The sequence below is a fragment of the Hippocampus zosterae genome, chromosome 7 (assembly GCF_025434085.1).
Source record: "Hippocampus zosterae strain Florida chromosome 7, ASM2543408v3, whole genome shotgun sequence".
NCBI lineage: Eukaryota > Metazoa > Chordata > Actinopteri > Syngnathiformes > Syngnathidae > Hippocampus > Hippocampus zosterae.
The window spans coordinates 23,113,917-23,125,757 of NC_067457.1; the positions used below are offsets into that span (position 1 = coordinate 23,113,917).

The 11,841-nt window shown below is 42.6% G+C and overlaps 1 protein-coding gene across 1 annotated transcript; it reads left to right on the forward strand.

Moving 5' to 3' along the window:
- The first annotated feature begins 1,159 nt into the window (after positions 1-1,159).
- Positions 1,160-11,260, forward strand: susd5 (sushi domain containing 5). The gene is made up of 5 exons (XM_052070919.1): positions 1,160-1,325; positions 2,566-2,743; positions 5,862-5,971; positions 6,060-6,248; positions 6,737-11,260. The coding sequence occupies exons 1-5, from the start codon at positions 1,265-1,267 to the stop codon at positions 8,371-8,373; spliced, it is 2,175 nt and encodes a 724-aa protein (XP_051926879.1). The 5' UTR covers positions 1,160-1,264; the 3' UTR covers positions 8,374-11,260.
- The last annotated feature ends 581 nt before the right edge of the window (positions 11,261-11,841 follow it).

The window sequence follows — 11,841 nt, forward strand, 5'->3', positions numbered from 1 at the left end:
ATCTTATCATTTGTATTTTCTTTCTTAAATCCAAAACCCCATTAATTTCATTCTGATGTATACAAAAGATGACAAATTCAATTTAGGCCCTAGCAGCATTTTGCACATCCAGGCAGTAGGTGGCAGCATGGCTATGACTCAACATTAACATCACCTGTTTAAGGCCAAGTTTAACAATGCCCGAAAATACTTACTTTTGTCACAAGTATGCCCTACACTTTGGTACCGAACTTCCCACCTGACCATTGACTGAGGTCTTTGCGGTTCCTTCCGATGTCACTTTTCACCGAAACCTCACAATCTACTGTATGTCCCCCACTGTATGTCATCCTTGACCATCACAAGGTGATGCTGCCACAGCGACCAAATCATCCCTTCCTTCCTTTGACCTCTTCTGACTTTCTTGTCGGGAACTCCGAGTACCACAACGGACAACAAATTGGGTGAATGGGTGTGCGCTTCCTGCCAGATGACACATCTCTGCCATGTTTGCAAGCCCATCGCGCAAGCCGTCCAAATACAGTTCTCACCTGTCTCAAGCAAAACGCAGCGGGAGTGAATCAGCGACTTGTCATCCGATTTTCCCACTTTTTTTTTTAAGAGGGGGAAGACTTTGAAATGTTCAAATGATCCCATGGGCGTGAGTCACGCTGTCACTTGCACTTCCTTTGAGGCCGAGGCAAATGCACTAATAAAAAAAAAAAAGAATTGAATAGGATTTGATGCATTTTGTAAACCAATCTCATCCAAACTTGTTAGCACACACCTGCCACCACCAAAAGGATCTCTGATTGATTGCAAAGAAAGTTTTGATGGTCTACTAGGCTTTTTCTGCCATATTTTTGCTGACGCACACACACACATTATATATATATATATATATATGTATTATATATATATACACACACACACTGTATATAAAACATTATTCCAAAAACTTCTGTCATTTTCTATGAATCATCAAAGCCAAATATAAAACTGTCTCTAACTTTTAAAGTGTGCAATAATCATGCAGGGAATACTTGAATTCATGTCGCACTCGCGGCACAGTGCGACTTTTCACAGCCTCTCTCCATCCGTTGACCAACGGGACCCTTGGCCTCCTCCTCCTTCTCCTCGTCATCATCATCACCATCATCATCATCATCACACCTCCTCTTCGCTCAGTCTTACCTCTGCAGCCTCTGGAGGAAGTTGTAGTGACTTACAGGAAGATACAGTTGGCTTTTTCAGAACACAAGAAAATATTTGAGTGAGGAGAAGGATGTTGGGTTTCCTTGGATGCTTTGTTTGTCTTTTGGTGGCTTCTGTTGTCCATGCAGATGGTAAGAAAAGAAAACATTGTGGCTCGAAGTCAGTTTAATCCCGCTTTAAATCGTTGTTAGAGGCAATTTTTTTGCTGACATTACTATGTCTTTTACGTCAAATATCCTTTTAAAATCGAAATATGTCATGGTTGAAATTTGAAAAACCATCCTGCAACTCTTTCTTTTGTGCGATATTCGACCCTCATGTACATTTAAAAAATGTAAATAAATTAAAAGTAGATTATGTGGGGTTTTTTTTTTTACCAATACACACACCTTTCAGTATTTGTTACATAAATAAAATTTATCATATTTTTACAAGTATATTTTACATAAATGAAAGTCGAATTACTTTGAAGAAAATCCACATGTAAAATATTTATATTTCTCAATTAAAGAAGAAAATCCACATGTAAAATATTTACATTCGTCAATTAAAAATAACGTTTTGAGCAATTAATAGCTTTAATTGTACCATGAAAATCAATCCATTCTATATTTTTTTTAATTGAATTGAACACATATCTTAAATAACTTTAAAAGGACTCTACAAATAATATACATTTAGACATATTTTCTTATTTGGAAAAGCTACAGTTACTCTTAAAATCCACTTGGGCAATCAGCAATGAAAAGTGTTCTTAAAAATACATGATAAATAATGTATATAGTTTATTCTTTAAACAAATGAAAAGAGTTAAATACCTCCAAAAAGCATGATATAAATTAAATTGAACAATCTTGAAAAATGTGGCAAAAATGGAATGAATATATAAAAAATATCGATGACAGGTGAAATCTTTGAAGAGACTGAAAATAAATGCTTCAGAATTATCCATGCATCCATCTTCAGATCCGCTTATACTCACGAGGCCCGCGGACGATGCTGGAGCCTCTCCCAGCTGTCTTAGGCAGTAGGCGAGGGACACCCTGAACCGGTTGCCAGCCAATCGCAGGGCACACGTAGACGAACAACCATTCGCGCTCACAATCACACCAAGGGACAATTTGGAGTGTTCCATTGACCTGTGTTTGGAATATGGGAGGAAACCGGAGTACCCGGAGAAAACCCACACAGGCACAGAGAGAACATGCAAACTCCACACAGGAAAGCCGGAGCCGGATTCGAACGCTTTACCACTGTGAGGCGGACGTGCTAACCAGTCCCTCATCATGCCGCCCTGCTTCAGAATTATTTCTGATGTCATTTTTTGTTTTTGGGCCCAATGATAAACTTAAGTCCATATTTGTATCACAGGTCGAGTGTTTGTGGTGGAGCTTGGGAACTTGTCGTCCAGTTCTACGTTGCGTGACGGCGAGGGGGCTTGCGCCTCCCGGCAGGCCCGCCTGGCGTCGGCCTCGGAGCTAAGACACGCGGTCATGGAGTGCTTCTTCTCTTCGTGCACACGCGGTTGGCTCTCCGGAGGCTCGCTCGGGTAAGAAACGAGCTCTTTTCTCTACCTTTTGCTTTTCAACGGGATTGTGACAGGAGAAAAGAGGCCTCTGGATGAAGAGGATGAGGAGTCGGGAATTCTGAGCCCGGGGGTGTCATCCACGAGACACACAAGGAACAAGCACACTTATGGGAGGAGGAGACATCATCAACGGGGATGCCAAGTCATTCAAGCGGTTAGAGGCGTGATTAGCAGTTAGTTAATTGCTTAATTACAATCTTGCATCATTTGCTAATTATTCGGGTGGTTCGGTTGTTGTCAGTTTATCAATTAATTTGGCAGTTAGTCGGTTGAAACACTTTGTTCGTCCGCTCCGTTGTTACTTTAGGTCAAAGGGTTGTCAGTTTGCTAGTTATTTGGTCAGTTCAGTTGTTGCGGTTTGGTAATTTGCCAGTATGTTAGCTAGTTAGTGTTTTATCTGCTAGTTGATGAGTTAGTTCGATCCGTTAGTTTGACTACTGGTTCGTTACTTCATTAGTTTGATCTTCAGTTTGCTAGAGAGTTTGTTAATCCATTTATTAGCTAGTCAGTTGGCTTGTTCATTCCGTGTTTCTTTGTGAGTATGCTTTTCATTCAGTTAGTTTGTTGGTTAGTTACGAGTCAGTACATTGGTTTCATTCTGGTACAGTAGTTTGTTTATTAGATCCTAGCTTATTGGATCATGAATTAGTTTGTTTGTTAATATTGCGCTAAAAGCTACTTCACTGATTTTCGCTACATTTTTTATTCTAGATATGCCAAGAAAGCAGCATGTTAAATGTTGATCTTGATATAAATGGAAATAGCTTGTTAGCATGCCGGCTTTCCCATTGGGAAATGACTACTGTGAGTTGAGTCATGCATCAAATTGAAGCAGTACAGGAAATTCCTCGAGGAGCCGGCTAACACCACGTTAAAGCGATACGATAACAAGAAAAGGACAAATGTTTTCCTCTGTGATGTTGCGGCCAACTCAGTGCATGAAGGCCGGGGCTAAAAGGGTGCTAAAGGCCTCAGAACAGACAGACGAATGACACTGGGAGGTGTGAAACATGGTGAGGACGTGTCAAACCAGCACTGCCGGGAAAAAGTGCTCCGTCGGATGCCATTTTGGGCTGCGCTTACAACATGAACCAACCGCAATGGTGGCGTAATTGATTCAATTTCTGGGGATTCTGACGGGTGTTTGTGGTTGCTAGGTGGTTCTTTTTCCCACTTAGGGAAAGATCTCAATTCGTCCAGGTCATATTTGTCATTATAATTCTTCCCAAATTATTTCTGCCGAGTGGATAAGGGCGTGTCTAATCACCATGTTGCTGATTGGATAGTTAGTCAGTCAGTCAATAAATTTGTCAGTGCGCTAGTCAGTCAGTTAGCTCATCCATCAATTACAGAAGCTAATCCATTCGGGTGTCATTTCATCCGTTCATTTGTGTTTACATTTGGTACTTTGTTTTTTTTACTTTCTCAATGTACTTTTTTCTTTCATTTATTCACAAGCGATATGGTGTTCGTTCGTTAATTTCATTTTTCAGTGCGTTACTGAGTTCATCCGTTTGCAACCCGGTTAGCTAATCCGTTACAGTTCTGAAAAGAACTCACCTAAATAATTGTAGTTGTTGCTGTTAAATGTTGATCTGAATGGTAGGTTCTACCTCGGGATGAAAATGGCACATTCCATTGACTCAATGGTTGGGTATGACAAAATCCCGCAAGAACCAGGAAGTTGCCTTCTGCTGTGTTTACATTGACATACAGTACGTAACCCCATCTCACATCTTACCTGGCAAAGTTTGCTGTTGGCATGCCAACCAACCACAACACACGCGCGCGCACACACACACACACACACACACATTTCACACTTTACACACAAACTAGTACAGTAAGGGGCTTTCCTATGCTCACTTTTGTCCTGCGCTGGTTGCCTGAATTTTGTCCTTATAAGCCCATGTTGATGTTGACACACCCTCGTAGCGTATGACTCACATGATTTCTCGCTGTCTTGCATTCCCAACAATTAGGGAGGCCTTGGAAAGTCGAGGTGGGGAAGTGTTTTCCTATCAGGAGACTGGTTCCATGTTTTATACCGTTTTTTTCCCCCGAAAAGACGTCCGCGCATGGGAACGTCAACTAGCGGTGCGATAAAGCTATGCCACATTGAACAGGCGGCACTTCGATTCGCTGACATAATATTTGCACAAGGAATTCCAGCAGAAGAAACGGTGGGCGAATGTTGGATGGATCCTACTCGTACTAGAGTTGAAACCTCTTTCCGGAATACATTTTATATTGATTGGATTGAGGGACTTTTGTGGCAAATGGGAGTGAACCATACGTTTGTTCGTTAATTTACTCAGAGGTCCATTCTTCCATTTTTTATTTTTGGATAGTTGCTGGTTTATAAGTTCATTAATTAGTTCACAAGCTGACCAATTTGTTCCTGAGTTAGTTTGCTCTTCTGTTAGGTAGTTAATATAATTTCTTTAGGTTGTTAGCTAGCTGGCTAGCTATTTTATAAGTGAGTTTGTTTTTTTGTTGTTGTTGTAATTTAGTTAGGTCGGATGTTCATTCGGCTATTCTTCATTTGTTCCCTCTTTTGTGGCTGGTTAGTTAGGTGGTTAATTTTTTTTTTTTTTTTTTAGTTAGCTATTCTGCGATTGGCTGGCAACTGATTCAGGGTGTCCCCGACCTACTGTCCTAAGACGACTGGGATAGGCTACAGCAGCCCCCGCAACCCTAGTGAGGATCAAGCGGTTCGGAAAATGGATGGATGGATAGTTAGCTGTTAGTTGTTTTGTTTTTGTCCATTCACTGGTGTTCGTAAATTCACTTTCCCACTTATTCCTTGGTTGATTTATTAGTCCGTTAGTTTCTTCGGGAGTTAATTTTTTATTTATTTAGTTAGTTCATAAGTCAATTTTTTTTTGTATTTTCATTTGTTTGTCATCTAATTTGTTTGTGTGTTCATTTGCTAAGTTAAGAAGTGGATTAGTTAATTTTCAATGTTTTTTGTTGTTGTTGTTGTTAGCTATTTGTTTTTAGAACAGTGACCGATAATAAAGTAAGTTGCTCATATTTAGTCGCATGTTTGAACAAACCAGCAGTTATCTCATTCCAGGATCACCGAGTGTAACTATGTGGGCGGCTCGCTAAAAGCCGTGGATGTGAGGACAGAAAACGCTACGAGCGACCCCAACAGTTTGAATGCGTTCTGTATCAAAGACAACGGTCAGTGAATCAATCCGTCAATCAGAGGGTGACTGGGTGACTAAAAAAAAAAAAATGGATGATGGTATTATTTTTTTGTTGACAACAGGCGTGCCATGCGGTGACCCCCCATCTTTCCCCAACGCCCGCCTTCAAGACCACAGCGGCTTTGAACTGGGCGATGAGCTCCTATACACATGCGTTCCAGGCTACGTCATGCCCAACGGCCACAGTGCCTTCAGCTTGCTGTGCGACAGCTGCGGCGAGTGGTATGGACTGGTGCAGATTTGCATCAAAGGTACCAAAAAAATAATAAATTAAAAGTGCCACCATATACAGGTTCTTATTTTTCATGACGTAGACTCAAGGTTGACCTCCCTAGCTTGTCAGCACCTGTGGTCCAGTGACCCTACGCTCGATTCTTGCTTTCTCCATGAACAATGTATCCCTTGTGAGTCGGGATTAAAATGGCTGCTTTGGCACCCGGGTGCGACATGCCGTGGCGTGGCCCGATTCACGACTGGGGTGGAAGAAGGAGCTGAAGAAGCCGTCTGAAGGCTGTGAGGATATGCACACTGGGGTGGGGTACAAATTGGGCGTCATAAGAACCAAAGGATCACAGATCCCACGTGCAGGCCTAACAGTTGGTTGTTTTGTTGGTACCCAGATCTGTTAATTCCTTCATCAGTTTGTATGTTCATTTGGTCCTTTGTTACTTCAACTTCTGTGTTGCATTTTTGTGACTTTAGTGATCAAGAGGATCTGATTGTCTTTGTTTCCTTGTAGACTTTACAGAGGCTCACGTGGACTACGAGGACCAGTTCACGTATGCCGATGCGGACCACCAGAATGAGGACGACAGGCAATTGGAGGCTCACCGAACCATGGCCCACCCAGAAGAACCCAGGGACCAGGAGGTCCAAGAGATAAGCTTTCAAAGAGAGGAAGAGGATCCAAACATACAAGGTCAGGAGCAGGTGCAAGTCGATGGTGTTGACATCAAAGAATTGACGGGAAGTGACAAGGAACGGGATTGGGAGGACTCCGCTGGGCAGGAACGGGTGGCGACGACAGCATCCTCGGAACCGCCGGTCTCCCTGTTGACCCAGAAACACCTCTTCTGGTTCCCCTCGGAGGCCTTCCAGCAGCAACAGCAGGAACAACACCCAGTCTCCGTGGATCCCGTTACCCTGACTACAACTCAGCGGCCCTCCGGCGGGCAGTCCGAGGAGAACTTTAACAACCGCGAGCGAGAGAGTCTCGATCACCGTGATGTCGGTCAAGTGGAACAAATTCCAGTTCAGCAGGAAGAACTGGACAATCGCGACCACTACGAAAACCACCACGGCGATCACTATGACATGGGCGAGCACGAGGAGGTGCGCTACGGCAGCTGGAATGACAGTTCTGACGGACATGGTGCCCATGAGGACGGCAGCCATTTTCAGGAGAATGGTTCTGATGAGCATTCGGACCATGACGATCATGACGATCGCGTTCATGAAGAAAATTCCGAGCACAATAACAACAACCACGGTGATGATCACGACCATGATCACGATGAACACTATGACCACAAACACCACGATGATGACGATGACGTCCACCGTGACGATCACGACGGACAAGACCATGACGATCACAACGGTCGCTACGACCATCATGAATACAACCATGAGGACGATAACAGGGAAGACCGTGACCACTATACAGACGACGGGAGGCAGGATGGCGACATCAGCCACGCCGAACAAGATAGCCACGACGAACATGAGAGCCGCGAAGACGGTGATGGTCATCAGCACGTCGTATTTCCTGAAACAAGCAAAACCAGTCATAACGCCACCCGGGACGACGTAGGAGGAGCGAGCACCACAGACGAAACCTGGCTGGACGGACACCCGGTTGCCGCCCACCCTAATGAGGTAGAAGAACTGGGCCCAGACGCCAGCATCTCAGAAGCACCTGAAGCTGAAGAACGGGAAACTACCGCCCCAGACAACCCCGCCTCTTCCTCTTCCTCGGATACCATGGAGTACGACACCCAGCAGGTGGTCCCCACCAACTCGCGGCTCCTAGATCTTACCCAAAACCCCTTCCTGGATCCGACACAGGATAGCGACACCCTTGATGAGTCAACCGGGGAGCGCACCTTGCACAACTTGCCTGGTGAGACTGGTGAAAGGGGTGAGGTGGAGGGTGAGATGGGCGAGACGGTATGCATTGGGGAGAACTGCCCGCCGCCCAACCCCTCTCGCCAAGGCCCCACCGTGGCGGCCATCATTGCAGCGGTATGCGTGGTGGTCGCGGCAGTCATATTGACGGTGTGGTGCTACCGGTGGCGACAGCAGAAGAATTCTGGGTACAACATGAACGGGAAGGGACAAAGCAGCCAGCACATGGAGATGCAACAGAAAGTTTAGGGTTTCAGAGACTTTTTGGGGTGGAATGCGCAGCAGAATTTGGGATAAATTTGCGGGGGGTGCTAGAGACAAGTCGGACCACAACAGAAAAGTGACACACAGTGGACCCTCGGAAGTCGAACACAAGCCGTTTCCATTTTGATTTTTTTTTTCTCCGGATTTTGGGTTAATTTTCACACTGACTGCATTAGAGGGGAAAAAGTAAAGCCATTTATTTGTTGCTGCCCTCAGAGCAAACTCGGTAAAGCAGAAGGAGCACATCGCTGTGGGTTTGCACAGTCGATGCGGCTGCATGTATTGAGATAAGAAAATGCCAGACGACATCATACGGATGCCGCCATTGCTCTCAACGTAAAAGGGCGTGGCCTGCGAGTTTCGGGTATTAACCCTCACCCTCTTGTCACAGAGGTCCGCTTTCCACCGTTGTAATGGTCCTGTCCTACATTAGAAGCTGGTGGTAAATATATATATATATATATATATATATATATATATATAAAGCTAACCATAGACAAAATAAAATCCTGCCACCAATGATTTGCTTGTTTGTATGAAGCTTGGGTTTAAATCATCCATTTTGAAAACTGTTTGAGTTCTGATGTTCCACTGAATGTTGAAAGGAATTTTTTTTGGTCATCAATGCTTTTTAAATGACAACCGTCGAGCTGGAATGGCGGCTTGCTTTTTTCACCCCCATTTAAAAGTGTCATGAGCAGAAAACGGCGAATATCAGGCAGTCGAGCCCCGCACAGTTAATTCTTATGCTTTCGACGATCACCAGACATCGTTAATCACTGTTAATGACGCAAGATGCTGTTTGCCTGATCAAATTTACAACGAAAGTTTGGGTTGAAATCTTGACGACAAATTGTTCCACTGTATGTAGTGCGGAATTGTTTTTTAAATGTCAGTCGTCGAGCTGGAATGGCGGTTTGCATTTGGGGAAGTTTGTCTATTATTTCAGACATTACGTCTGTTACATTTGACAATATGTTTGTAGTTTTTTCTTTCCTTTGGACTAATCTTTGCAAATACCCTTGAGAAAGGGCTATTTCCAATAAAATTAATTTGGGAATAAAATTGTTCATCGGGTTCTGACGTGCCACATTCTGTACGAAGGGATTTTTCATCATCTTTGTTCTTATATGTTAGCATTTTAGATGGAGTGTTGATTAAGTGTGTGGTTGGTATTATTATTTTAGATTTATGACGAGGCTAACAGGAAGAAACAACAAAAGGCTAAATCGTGAAGCTTAACTGAGAATTTAAAAAATCTTCATTGGAAGAAATATTGAAAATACCCTTGCAAATGCCCCCCACCATTAAAAAAAAGTTTAAAAATACAAAATCTATACACGCTGCGCATTTTTCTCAGAATTTTAAGTTTAAACTTTGCAAACTAGTTATGACGTTCCACTTCATGGATGACAATTTTATTTTTATTTTTTTTAGATGTTGACTTTGAATACTGAACCCCCCCCAAAAAAAAATCCCAACGATATTTGTCTCTAAATTTCAAGTTCCAACGTTCCAACGTATGTTTGAATTTTTTTTCCCCTTCTTTATTTGTAGATGTTCGCTATTAAAACGGAATTAAGTTAGGGCGTTAGCTGTTTTTTTTTGGGGGGGGGGGGCTTGTTTGTTTTTGGTCATCTGTTTTGTAGGAAAACCACAACAGAGATACATAATACCATGAGGAGTTAAACAAAGCATTACAGTAGCTCACGAAAAAAAAATGTAGCTGACATTCTCATAACTACTTCTGCCAATCAGCCCTACGTCGTCAAAGGTACAGGTGTCAAAGTCAAGGAATGGGGGCCAGAGCTGGCCCACCATATCTTGTTACGTGGCCCGCAAAAGCAAATCAAGCATGTCAATTTCCATGATGATTGCCAAAATCTCGAACAAAATTTTAAATTCTCAGATGTAATAAATAAGAGACATATTGTAAGCATTTTAGTTGAATCAACCGCTACTATTGACTTTTTAAAAAATTTGGTTTGAGTTATAATGGCCCTCCAAGGGAAACGGAAACTAAAATGTGGCCCACGACAAAAATTGGTTTGACACCACTAGTCTAAGGTGTAATCTGCAAAAAAAATCCAAAATTAAAAATATGTGAGCGAAGTTTCTCAATGTCAGTTGATCGTGGCGATGTCGCTGTCCGATCGTAATCTCCTCTAGATTTTTTTTCCTTTTTTTAAATCAGGTCCCAACCTTCTACTGCATATCCCAAGGAATTTTTTGTATTAGATGTCAGTCCTCGATATGAAACGGTGGGAGGTGTTTTGTTGTTTGTTATTTTACATATAAAAACGACAAGAGGGGGGCCACCTCAAAATGTTTCCAGATTGCACATTGTGGTATTTCGCTTGATTTGATTGTTTCAGTGCTGTTGTTATTATGTTGGCTGCACGTGTGTATTTTTATTTTATTTTTTTGTTCCCCACCCTTTTGCTTTACGGCTTGTACTGTAGAGTGCGTGCGTGTTCACTTGCTGCTTTCGATCGAGAGTGTTCAGCAGTGATATAATTACCGATTAGCGGTCAAAAAAAAAAAACGACTGACACGTAGTCTGTAATTAAATATGCCAATCTGCCACCGTGATGATGAATGTAACAGCCGATGATATATACTTGTTGAGGTGAATATTACATGCCGTATGACGTACGTACGTATGTGTGTACAATTGCGCTCAAAGACATGACACTGTCAACTCTTATCAGCGAGGTCAAAGTGTGTAGTGTCTATTTCTGGAAATGTTCGGATTTGCAGGTGATGTGGGGCTAATGAACCAATGGACCACATTTTAATTACAAATCAGATCCTGTGTGTTGTTAAAATGGAATGTTTGTGTTCTGTTGGCCAAAATAAACTTTTAAATGTGTGAGTCTGCCTTGTAATTCACATCAGACACTGCAATGGATGACTTTCCGCTGAAGCTAAACTAAATCCTACTTTCAGATTAGCAACAATTAATCAAGACCGCAGCCCAATTTTCATCATTAACGTTGACAGATGAAAAAAAGGTTTTGCTAGCTTAAGACCGGAATTTCAATGATTCTGACTGTGTCCGTGTCCCACCCTCCTACAATATACGTGGGGGAAAAAAAGCTTACTTACGCTAGCTTACTACGTTAGCTTAGTAGCTAACAAACGGCCACGATGACCCCTCCTTGTCTAAGGAAGTCAATCCGTGAACTTTTCTTTTGAGTAACTTCGCTTACTCACTAACAAACACCTTTCATGACACCAGCTTTAGTCAAAGATAAAATAAAATTTGCCTTTAATTAAATAGAGAGCTAACCAAGAATGTCGACTGTTTCATGTCTGCATCCTTTAGTGTTTTTCCACAAAAAAAAAGCGCAAAGACAACACACACTCACGCACCCAAGAGGGAATTTTCCGCTGCGGACATTTTAGCATGTGCATGCGATAAACTGCACGGAGGCTCAATGTTCAAACACG